The following is an 11,842-nucleotide window of genomic DNA, read 5'->3' on the forward strand; positions in this document are numbered from 1 at the left end:
TGCATATATGCATGTAATTAACGGAGGAGTGCACGTGAAAGGAAAATTAATCATTTTAATGCATGCATGCATATAATTAGAGTAAAGTAAGAACCATTCTTATCTATTGCATAAATACGAACATTTGGTAGTTATAAAAGGACTTTACATTTATGCCTTTATATTTTCATGAGATATATGCGATATATACCACTAAAATTATTTATATTATTCTCTTAGTACTTATGCCCATTGTATCTCATTCGCACTAGGGCCTTTATAATGCAAGGGCCGACATTGGTTCATCATCACATGCATCTGGCGATTGTGACCCACGACCTAGTAGCCAGGCTACGTTGGCCCCACCAACGCATCCACCGATGATGATGTGATGAATGAATATGCTGCAGTTGAGTGCGGCACAGTCAAGCAAAACTATGACCTCGACTATAACCATGTTAGTTTTGATGTGGAAGTCATCACCTCATTTGCACCACCTCCTTCACTTTTTTTTTCCTAGCTCAACGATGTGATGAAGTGGTTCGTCACCGTGGAGTGAGACAGTGGCGAAGCTTAGTGTAGGCCTACACGGGGCAATTACCCCCCCCCCCCCCTATTTTTTCCTTCCCTACTATTTTGTTCCCATCCAAGTCATGGCTCCGTATGGAAAAAAAATTAAGCTCCGCCACTCGAATGAGACGCTGTCAAGCAAGATTATGACCTCGACTTCAACCATGTTAGTTTTGATGTCAACGGTGTCCATATCAGCAATGCGACAAGGATATCATACATTGTGTGGATCGGCCGTGCAATATCAACTCATGCATCACCGCCAACTTCCCTGCACCACCTTCCCGGCTTTGGCAGGCTCAAAATGGAATTCTAAGTCCAAAGTCGAAGAGGAGAGAGGCGAGGAATCTAATGATATTAATTTGGTGATGTAGATGTTTATCAAGTTTAACTTGGGACAAAGCTAGTATATATGCAGAGTAAACAAAAAGGATGGTGGTACATACTGAGTTATTAATGCAATAATGCTTGTCGCCTTGTCCCACTTCTCACAAAGCTTCTTGAAACCCATGCTGCAGCTGGGCACAAGGCTTGTTTATCTTCCTTCTTCTTCAACTCACCATAAATGTGACGCGGCAACTTTATAGCCCGTGTACACCACTTCATTATACTAGCTCTAAACGTGCCCCGGCATGGTGTGCGTCAGTTTTACGCTCGCAATTTGCACACACGGAAAGAACATTGCGAGACATAGACTCATAGAGTGAGGGCAGGCAGAAGGCAGCACAAAAGATGAGGTTGCGGACCACAGTGTATCATACTGATAATATATTCCTCCATGGCTTGTACAGTGAGTAGATTCTTAATTAAAACGATTGAATCAATCATCTAGTCCACCATGCGAACATATAGTAAAGCTTATCATGGCATCCAAGCAGCCTAGCATAAGCATGGACACGTCAGCCCTCAAATCTAGCATAAGCTTCTTTTTTTTCGAATCCTAGCATAAGCTTGTTGGTAAGCATCGCTAAAGCATAAGCTTGAACGATGCTTATGTCTAGATGCTTTAGCGATAAGCTTATGCTGATAAGCTTGAACGATGCTTATGTCTAGATGCTTTAGCGATAAGCTTATGCTGATAAGCTTTAACGATGCTTATGTCTAGATGCTTTAGCGATAAGCTTATGCTGATAAGCTTTAACGATGCTTATGTCTAGATGCTTTAGCGATAAGCTTATGCTGATAAGCTTTAACGATGCTTATGTCTAGATGCTTTAGCGATAAGCTTATGTTGATAAGCTTTAACGATGCTTATGTCTAGATGCTTTAGCGATAAGCTTATGTTGATAAGCTTTAACGATGCTTATGTCTGGCGATGTCCATCAACCTTACCTAGCAACAAGCGTTAAGCATGGACGTGTTTATATATCCTAATAGGCACAGAAAGTTGGGCACTTGCCTGTATTGGCCGTACCAGATATAGGAACACAAAGAACATCAGGATGAATGCACTCCTAATAGGGATGACGGGTCAATCTACTCTCTCCGTTACAGTTTAGAAGACATGCACGTGTATCTAAATCGTTAATTTAACTTATATAAAATATATTGTTTGACATAAAAATTATATCATTAAAAAATAGAACATTTAAAGTTTTCTAATAATATATTTTTTGTTATATATGCCTCTCATTGAGTTGGTTAAATTGGCAACCTAGATACATGTACCGGACTTGTAAACTGAGACGGAGGGAGTAACAAACTGATACTTTTTGTGGATTAATTGAAGAAACCAACAACATGTGCATGCATGGTGAGTAGCACTACCACTACCCGTACATAGAAAATCATCGCCGGATATCACAAACGGAGCCAAAGAAAACAAAATGTTGGGGAGGGCCAGGAAGGACAAATATCACATGCTCCCGACAAGGCCGAGACTGGCCAACCAGTGTTAGTCGAAATTGGAGTCAAACAACCCAAGATGTACAACCGCGTTGTCCGCTCCACACGACAACGACCACCAAGACAAACCTGCAGAAGAAAATGCCTGATCCGAAGAACCAAAACTGGGGACAGATCATCTTCGCACCTGCCGACGATTAGAAGAAACGTGCCAAAACAAGTGTGAGGCAGAGAGACCATCGTCGCATGATCGCTTCTTGTTTCGCCACCGTCAAACGAACGGAGACAACCCAAATTTTTTTTCATGCTTTACCACTATTGGACCTAAACCCATCTCCCTAATTTTTTTTCATGCTATACCACTATTGGACCTAAACCCTTGGGGAGTTGGGGTCTCCGTGACATATGGATGAGGAAGAGGAGGCCCTCTCCCCTCTGACTCGCCAAAGAGTAGGACAGACAAAGTGGTAATGCGAGTAGATAGGCCATCTGGGATGGTGTGCGTCAGTTCTACGCTCGAAAAAAAAAAAAAAAAATCCAAGCACATAGGGTGGGCGACTCAAGGTAGCGGAGAAGTTGAAGTCGCGCACCAAGAGTCTAGTCTACTCGTAATATTCCTCCATGGCCTTTTATCAGATTATTGAAACGAGTGAATCATCTAGATTTATTCGTGGCATCAAACATGTTGCACATGGACGATACGAATATATAGGCAAGAGCCAGGAATAATAGCACCACGGAAAATTCTTCTGACTGAAAAAGAAGAAGATGCGATTACAATTCTCTCTACACAATTCTCTCTGGTAGATGTCATTGCAAGAGCAAGGCACATTCATCACAAATATTCCCACTAGCATATGTAGGTATATGCTTTTTTCGTTCTGGAAAAAGAAGATGCAATGCTTGCTTGATTCTTCACAACAGAAAGCTCCTCTTTCTATTATTCATTGTCATTGTCATCTGCACGCAACTCTATCCAATAAGCATCATCATAGCCATAATTCAGTTTCTTCATCAACGGCGTAAAACCGTCTTGTTACCTAATTCTGTCATTTGGCTACCTGTCCCTCCTCATCTTCTCGCCATCAAGAGCAATTTTCATGCCGGATTCACAGTTTAAAAAGTTCGGCAAGCCACTCTGCACCAGAATATATATACGATTCAATCAATCTAACAAACCACGACTGATCATTCTTGTGAATCATCTCACAGTTTCTGCTCCTATATTATTACAACACGTCTAGCAAATCAACTGCCTGACGATAACCAGCTCCTTCACCACCAACAGAAGCTGAATCCATGTAATACACATACACGAGACTTGTTACACACGCTCTAAAAGCTTTCTACATCGACTACGACGATGGCCAGTGCTCACTGCTCATCGCAAAGAACCGGGATGCCCGCGTGGCGTGCTACAATAACCCAGCGCGAGGGAGGGTCGCCCCCGATCCATCCTCTTCACAGCGATGCCAGATCTGGGCCTTGTCGCTCCCGCCTAATCCTTCACTCGGCCCAGTCATCATCGCTATCATCGTCTTCGTCGACATCATCCATGTCATCATCCTGTAATGCCATTGCGATTACATACGTTAGACGGGAGCAAAGCCAAAAGGCATAAAATAAGTGACAAGCGTGAGTATGCAGTTTCACAGCTGATAGGAGGTTAGTTACCTGAGAGGGGTCATCTGAGAGCTCTTCGGTTTCATCTTCGTCTACCTGTGACACGAAATGGAAAAAGGCGCAAGGCCTTCAGTTTCACAGCTAGACGTTCAGCAAAGGTAAACAGTACTATATTTAAGTTCCAACAAAAAGTACCTTCGGTTTTCGCTTTCTGCCAGATCCGCTTGCTACATTTTCCATGAAATATATACAAAAATCAGTCAGTCATATACCATGACCGAATAATACCGGTAATACAACATTGTAAGGAAAACTGAGAGCAAGAGTTGTGCTGACAAAAGAATAGATCATCTCTCACGCACCACTAAACCCTGGCACCCCTAGTGAAAAATCCTAGACCAGCTTTACCCATGAAACTCTTTAATAAAAAAGTAACTGAACTGATAGCACCTATCGAACACTGAAGTGCCTTCTTCGTCAGGTAATGGCGCCACTAGTAAAAATATCCTAAAGAAGACCTTAGCCACATATAATTTGGTACCATCTTAAGGAAAATCTATGTTCTAGTTACACCACAAGTATTTCATATTTACCGGTATCTTCATTAACACAAAAGAAAAGCAATCCATTTGAATGCCAACATATTCTCAGTTGTGACATAACAGACAATGAGCAACAGTCATTAGAAGCCCAACTGGTTCAACAAATAGTTTCAGGATTTAGGGCCAGTTTTTTTTGTAGCTTATTTGGAGTTGTGGAAATAAGCTGCCCCCTACCCAGCTTATTCTAGAAGCCCAATATAAAAATTTATTTTAGAAGCCTTCTATAATAAAAATTTATATTGGGCTTGTAGAATAAGCTGGGTAGGGGGACAGCTTATTTCCACAGCCCCAAATAGGCCACAAAAGAACTAACCCTTAGAAGTCCTCTATACAGAGCTTTTGGCTTGTTTCAGGCCTAATTTTCTCCACCAAGAATGGCCCACAGAAGGTTAGACCAAATTCTCACAGTAAAGTTTGTAGTATAAGATGTTCCTAAAAACGGACTTGGTTTGGTACTGTATTTAAGTGCCTTCTATTTCTGGTCATTGCAGCACAAACAAATGTATCCATCCAAAAGTCTAACTCTATCTTCATTTTTTATTAAAAGTCAAATCTACCAGTTACCTTCATTGATATAAACGCAAAGCAATCCGTTTTAACTCCATTGTTTATTCAGAGTTATCGCGCAACAGGCAATTAACGACAGATTTTAGAATCCAAAATAGTTCAACAAACAGTTTCATGTTTCAAATCAACTCTATAGAGCCTTTGGCTTGTCTGAGACCTAATCCTTTCCCCAGAGAATGGACTTAGAAGCTTAGAACAAATTCTTACACCAAAGCATGTAATATAAGATGCTTCTCACAACAGACTTGGTTCTTACCTTTCTTCTTCGCTGCTGACTGTTTTCCCTTCGGAGTTCCTCGCTGCTTCTTAGCAACAGGACCTGCATCGTCATCCTGTAATGCAGTTGTGATTGGTTAGATAGGCCAGGAGGCACAGATAACATCATCATAACGAAAAGAGCAACACATAAACAAGGGGCCAAATCACGGGAGCACTGAGACCATCAGCTGCCTTTGCACTTTCATCTAGAACAAATATTGATAGAGGGCTATTTTTTACTATCACAGCTGATTAAGTCACCTGACAGGTATCATCCGAGAGCTCTTCAATTTCATCTTCGTCTACCTGTGATACAAAATGGAAAAGGTGGAAGGCCTTCAGTTTGACAGGCACTCATTCGGCAAAGAAAACAATGAGCAGCATTTTAAACAATGAGCTCATTGTCATTAAAACACTCATCTATTAAGGTAACATGACAATATTAAACTTCCAAAAGGTACCTTTGGTTTTTGCTTCTTCTTGGATCCGCTTGCTGCATTCATGTAATAGACAAGTCAGTCGTATGCGATGAATACTACCAGTAATGCAATTTTACAAGGAAAACAGAGAGCAAAAGTTACTCTTACAGAATAATATATTACGCACCACTAAAACACACTGAAGTGAGTTTTCCTCCAAACCCTGGGACACTGGTGAAAAATCCTAGACTAGCTTTATGCATGAAGGTTCTACAAGAGTAACTGACAGCACCTGCCCCCCCATGATGTTCCGAACAGTAGGAAAGGAAAGTATCGCAAAGGATCAGGTTTCCCATGAAAATCCCGCGTACCGAACAGGGCCTAATTAAAGTATTCTAAACAAGACCCCCCCCCCCCCCGAACCCCATGAAGTTATGCCGCAAGTCTTTTGGATATAGCAGTTAGTTTCATTAACATAAAAAAGCACCGCAATGCACTTTAATTCCAACATGTTCAGAGTTCTGACTTGACAGGCAATTAATGAGAGACTTTAGAAACCAGGAATAGTTTGACAAATAGCTTCAAGTTCTGTAAGTCCTCTATATAGAGCCTTTGGCTTGTTTGAGGTCTAACCTTGCCACCAAGAGTGGCCATAGAACCCTAGACCAAATTGTCACACTAAAATTTGCAGCATAAGTATCCTAAATATTGAATGGCAGACTTAAGAAACCCCAAATTGTCCATCAAATAGTTTCGAGTTTTAATACTGCTGTCCTCTATATAAGAACATTTGGCTTGTTCAAGGCCTAGTCTGTTCACCAAGAATGGCCTCCAGACTTGCAATATAAGAGGTTTGTAACAACAGACTTGCATTTGGGACAGTACTTACCTTCCTTCTTCGCTGGTGTCTGTTTTTTCGTTGGAGTTGCTCGCTGCTTCTTAGCAGCAGGACCTACAAGACAGTAACAAACTAAATCGGTGTTTTCTTACGAAATACGATAAAATTTCAGGAACCTAGGAACGTAGAGTATGACGACCTTTTGTAGCTGGAGATCCTTTAGGACTTCTTGTAGTTGTAGGTCTCTGAAATATAAATCTTTTTGTCAAATGCCGAGTTTGATTTCTTGATATTAGGGCAGCCAAACAGATAATGTTCATCAAAAGAGAGGGGATACAAGAACAAAAACTAGAGTTAACCTTCATAGATCCAGCAAAAAACACATTTTTATCAAAAGAAAATTATAAATCTAAGACGCTTTACACTTTTACCTTTTTTTCTTCTGCTTTTTTAAACATGGCAGACAAATTCGCCTGAACAAGTGATTGCTTCTTGATAGAAAGAGACTCTGCTGGAGAATCTTCAGGTTTAATGTCTTCACTTGGGATTTCTTCCTTGATGTCTTCACTTGGGATTTCTTCCTTGATGTCTTCACCTGGGATTTCTTCCTTAATTTCTTCAGTCTCCATCTGCCGCAAATGTAGAAAGCATAATAAGTATGGAAGTCCACAGTGAACTCCAAGTCCTCAATCAACGAAACAAAGATTGTGCTGTTACCTTCTTATCCAAGTCATCGGCGAACTCAATTTCAGTGTCACTGTCAGCCGAATCTCCTCCAGCGAGCTCTGAGAATCTGTATAAATAGCCAAAGAATTTATGGAGTGATACTTTGCACGAAATAAAAACATAGATCACAGAAAAGCTATAGAATGGGAGCAAACAAATGCTTCCAGGAGTCCATTTCCTGGCAATTAAGCAAACTAGAGCTGCCTAGCACATTTTTCGGTCCCTAGCGAAAACCAACAGCAAAGGTCGGAAGAGACTTACTTGAAGGTTTTCCCAGCAGTTCTGGCAGACTTCCTAACAGGTGTGTCACTCGTAGTCTGCGTGCCAATCTCATCCTTAACATCGGAATCCTCAGAATCAGCATCAGATTCAAACTCTGGCGTACTGGGCTCTGCTGTGCGGGGCACAGCAGCCTGCTTCCTGGGTTTATTTACTGTAACTACCTCACCACTGGCAGCGCCTGCTCCACCTTTAAAATCGACATCTTCCGCAGCCTAGCAAAACGAAGAAGCATACACGACACAGAATTGCATCAGGGAGGAGCAAAAGACATAGGCAGAAAATTATATAGGCATAGAGCACACCCACACACATACATTCTGTAACTCCTTGGGAAACTCGAGTTTGAGCTCGTCGGGGTTCTCTTCCTTGGTCCCGACCCACCAGGCTTCGGAAAACACAATCTGCGGAGAGGTAGTAGACAATTTCGGTACAGATTTAGTTCCTTCGGCGACCGAATTGGAGTACTTCAGCTAAACAATTCGGCATGGGCATGATGTAAGTTGGAGCTTTGGGTGAGAGGCTGGCTGACCATGCTCTCGAAGACGTCCTCGCAGGCGACGCCCTTGGCGGATCTGGTCATCTGCAGCGTGAGGTACTTGTTCTTGGGGTACACGTGCGTGCCCAGCAGCTTCATCCTCCCCTGCAACCGTCCGACCAACAAAGGAGAGACAAAAAAGATCCAAGCTTGCATCACAAAATCCCGAGAAAAAAGAAGCTACGGGATTCGACGGACGGATTGCAATTTCGGCGCGGGGAAGGAACCTGCGGGAACTCGAGGTAGAGGACGGGGTTCTTGGTGCCGAGGTCGGCGAGCTCCCCGACGCGGCCGCCGGCGCCGGCGGCGGGCGCGAGGAGGCCGGGGAAGGAGAAAAGGAAGCGGCTCCTGCGCTGGCCCCTTGGCCGCACGATGTCGCGCCCCTGCAGCCGCGCCACGGCGCCGGACGGCGGGAGAGCCGCCCGCGGCGCCGCCGGCTCCCCGCGCTGCAGCAGGCCCTTGGAGAAGGCCAACGACCGCAGGCGCTTCCGCTCCTCGGCCTCCGGGCCGGCTGCCGCCGCCGCGGCCGGCTTCTTCGCCACCATCCCCCGGGCAACGAGCTAGCTAGGGTTCAGGCGGGGAGTGAGATTTTTTTCTTTTCTTTTTCGGACTACACTTGCGAGCTGCGAGACGAAGGAGACGGCTTCTGAATGCGTCGGAAAAAACTAACTGGGCCGCACCATGTCGAGCCCAATTAGCAGCTGGCCTGGGCTACAGGGCTAAGGACGCTTCAAGCCCAAGTATAGTGTATGCATGAAATCGTACCACACTCTTTTTTGTTTTTTCATGAAATCGTATTCTCCCCTACCTAACAAATATACAGACAATCAGACATGCAGAAAAACAAATCTGCATCTTTTTTAACAAATACTACCTCTGTTCCTAAATACTTGTTGTTGGGGAAAACAAGACTAGTTCTTTCCAACAAGTATTATGATACAGAGGGAGTATTACAAAAGCTACTGCCAACTCACCCGGCCAGCATATCATACGATGCGCACCCCTAACAGAGTGATGTTGGATCAGACCCCCACGCACATCTCCCAGGAACGCAGCCCCCAAAAGTTGTAACATTGGAGCCAAACCCAACAACATTTTTAATCTGAGAAATCCCACAAGTCGGGCTCTCCAGAACATATGCAGCAACAACATAACTAGATCGTTCTGTTTTCTTGACCTTTTGTATCTTGTTCAATCCTCTCGTATCCCGATTTTATCTATTCTCAAAAACTTCATCCACACAATACTTGAAAAGAACTCGTGAGATAGTTTAGTGCACATAATAATAAATCAACACTTTATGTACTGTCAAGACAAGTTGCATAATAATTACAAACATCATCTACTGTTTACTATCATTTCCACAGTTTATATCTATCAATATAGGCTATCGAAACTATAAGATAAGTAGATAACAAAATTATGATAACAATCTGTCAAAACAGAACAGTTTGTAGAAATTTATGAAAACAGTGTACTTCTATAACTCCAAAAATTATTAAAATTTAGGACATGCCATAAAATTTATATTAAAACATTGTGTAAAAATTTCAGAAACTTTTCACGTTCCAGTAGAATATGAAAATTCAAACACTACAAGACTAGTTTCTGTTTTTACACAGCACCGATCAAAGCATGCAATGCAAGCATCCTAATGAATTGTTGGAACTTTTTATTGAAAAGCAAGATTATAAATAACAACTAACAAAGAACAACAAAATGAAATGACGCTCCAAGCAAAACTCATCTTATGTGACGAATTAAAATATAGCTCCAAGTAAGATATACCGATAATGTGGAAGACGAAAGAGGGGATGTCTTCTGGGGCATCCCCAAGCTTAGGCGCTTGAGTATTCCTTGGATATTACCTTGGGGGTGCCTTGTGCATCTCCAAGCTTAGGTTCTTGTCACTCCTTATTCTCCTCATACCGGTGTCTCACCCAAAACTCGAAAACTTCAATCACACAAAATTTAACAAAACTTTGTGAGATGAGTTAGTATAATAAATCATGATCATTCTCTTAGGTACTATCAAGACAAGATTCATAATTATTCACACATGATACCTACTATATTCTACTATTCCCATAATTTATATCACTGAATATAAGCTATGGGAACACTAAAACAAGCAAACTATGCATGCAAAACAGAATCTGTCAAAAACAGAATAGTCTATGAGGATATGTAGTGTAACCATACTTCCCTGTCTAACAATTCTGAACAATTAGTACAATCCATGCAATTTGTATATCAATCATGTGTAAAAAATTCAGATCAAAAGCACGTTTCAGTGAATTTACAAAATTCCTGGACTGAGAGCAAATGTTTCTGTTTTTGCACAAAATCAAGTCAACTATCATCCTCACTATTCCAAAGGCTTTACTTGGCACTTTATTAAAATAAAAGGCATAAAACATGATTACTATAGTATCTTAATCATGTGAACACCAAAAAAACAGAAATTAAAAGTGTTGGGTTGTCTCCCAACAAGCGTTTTTCTTTAAAGCCTTTTGCTAGGCATGATGATTTCAATGATGCTCACATAGGAATAATAATTATAAGATCCAAAAGAGCATCATGAATCTCCTGTCAAGCACATTTAAGTCTCACTACAAGAAATATGCTCATACATGACGATTTTTAAGATGTCGTTGATGATTTCGTCATATATCTATGACAATTTCATGTGAGATTGTCGTAAACCATTTGAGGGGATCAAATCTACATATAAATTACGACGATGTGAGTCAAAAACGTCGTAACCGCATAAGATGAGATCGTCGTAACTTTTACGACGATTATAGAAATGTCGTAACATGTTCTAACTATGCTGACATGTCACTCGTGGGTCCATTCTATGTCACGCGCCAAACCCGCCTAGTTTGTGAAGCAATATACTTTTCTGTCACTCCAAAAATTCTCGAAAAATTCTCATAAATACTTTGGATCACATATTCCTCAAATATGTGAAAACCCTTCCTTCCATAGTTCAAAAATAATTCAGCAATATTCATTTTCCTATTCTGTTCAGAATAGCACTTTGTGAAGGAAGTGCTATTTTGATTTTTTTGATTGCCCTCAAAATTGTTGGGCACTCTTTCCTATCCAAATCATTGCATAATGAAAAATTTCGTAATCATTTGCCTAGTAAATCTTTCTCAGAAAAATTCCAAAGTTTGTATTCAGCTGACAGCTTTGTGAAGGAAGTACTAGCTAGGAATATCCCGATGAGTTGAATTTTTTCCACATCTTCTATATGCCAAAACCATAGCTCTCCAGAAAATTTCAGTCACATGTAACAATCCAGGTGAGCTCAGCATCCAATCTTTGTTTTATAGTAATATTTTCAGTTTGTGAAGCAACTAAATTTTATATTAATTTATAGTTGATGGAAATTTACCACGGAATAAAACTTACCATATAATATGACTCCACCAAATTTTAGCTCATTTAATTCGGCCAGTTGAATCTTGGAAATTTTTTGATGTTTCTATGATCAAATAGATACTTTTTTACCGATAAATTATTTTTGGGAAAAATAAAAAGCAAACTACGAGGCAGCTGTAGTTCAAATTTGGCCCGCTTCCACCTGATT

General features: G+C 41.3%; 1 protein-coding gene across 1 annotated transcript; it reads right to left on the reverse strand.

Annotated features, from left to right (window-relative positions):
• Positions 1 to 3,509: 3,509 nt before the first annotated feature.
• LOC123407425 (DNA-binding protein RHL1) lies at positions 3,510 to 8,827 on the reverse strand. The gene is made up of 14 exons (XM_045100557.1): positions 8,472 to 8,827; positions 8,239 to 8,349; positions 8,024 to 8,110; positions 7,689 to 7,921; positions 7,419 to 7,494; positions 7,133 to 7,330; positions 6,901 to 6,946; positions 6,753 to 6,815; positions 5,906 to 5,937; positions 5,706 to 5,750; positions 5,443 to 5,518; positions 4,213 to 4,244; positions 4,069 to 4,113; positions 3,510 to 3,960 (listed from the first exon to the last, which is right to left on the reverse strand). The coding sequence occupies exons 1-14, from the start codon at positions 8,787 to 8,789 to the stop codon at positions 3,901 to 3,903; spliced, it is 1,422 nt and encodes a 473-aa protein (XP_044956492.1). The 5' UTR covers positions 8,790 to 8,827; the 3' UTR covers positions 3,510 to 3,900.
• Between the last annotated feature and the right edge of the window lie 3,015 nt (positions 8,828 to 11,842).

Source organism: Hordeum vulgare, chromosome 7H (assembly GCF_904849725.1).
Source record: "Hordeum vulgare subsp. vulgare chromosome 7H, MorexV3_pseudomolecules_assembly, whole genome shotgun sequence".
Taxonomy (NCBI): domain Eukaryota; kingdom Viridiplantae; phylum Streptophyta; class Magnoliopsida; order Poales; family Poaceae; genus Hordeum; species Hordeum vulgare.

What these genes read in the sequence shown, in the direction of transcription:
- LOC123407425 (XM_045100557.1), bottom strand. Translation starts at nt 8,789, where the DNA reads ATGGTGGCGAAGAAGCCGGCCGCGGCGGCGGCAGCCGGCCCGGAGGCC. An exon ending in CCGATGACTTGGATAAGAAG is followed by an intron (nt 7,331 to 7,418) that starts GTAACAGCACAA and finishes CATTTGCGGCAG; the next exon opens with ATGGAGACTGAAGAAATTAA. An exon ending in GCAGAAAGCGAAAACCGAAG is followed by an intron (nt 4,114 to 4,212) that starts GTACTTTTTGTT and finishes TTCGTGTCACAG; the next exon opens with GTAGACGAAGATGAAACCGA.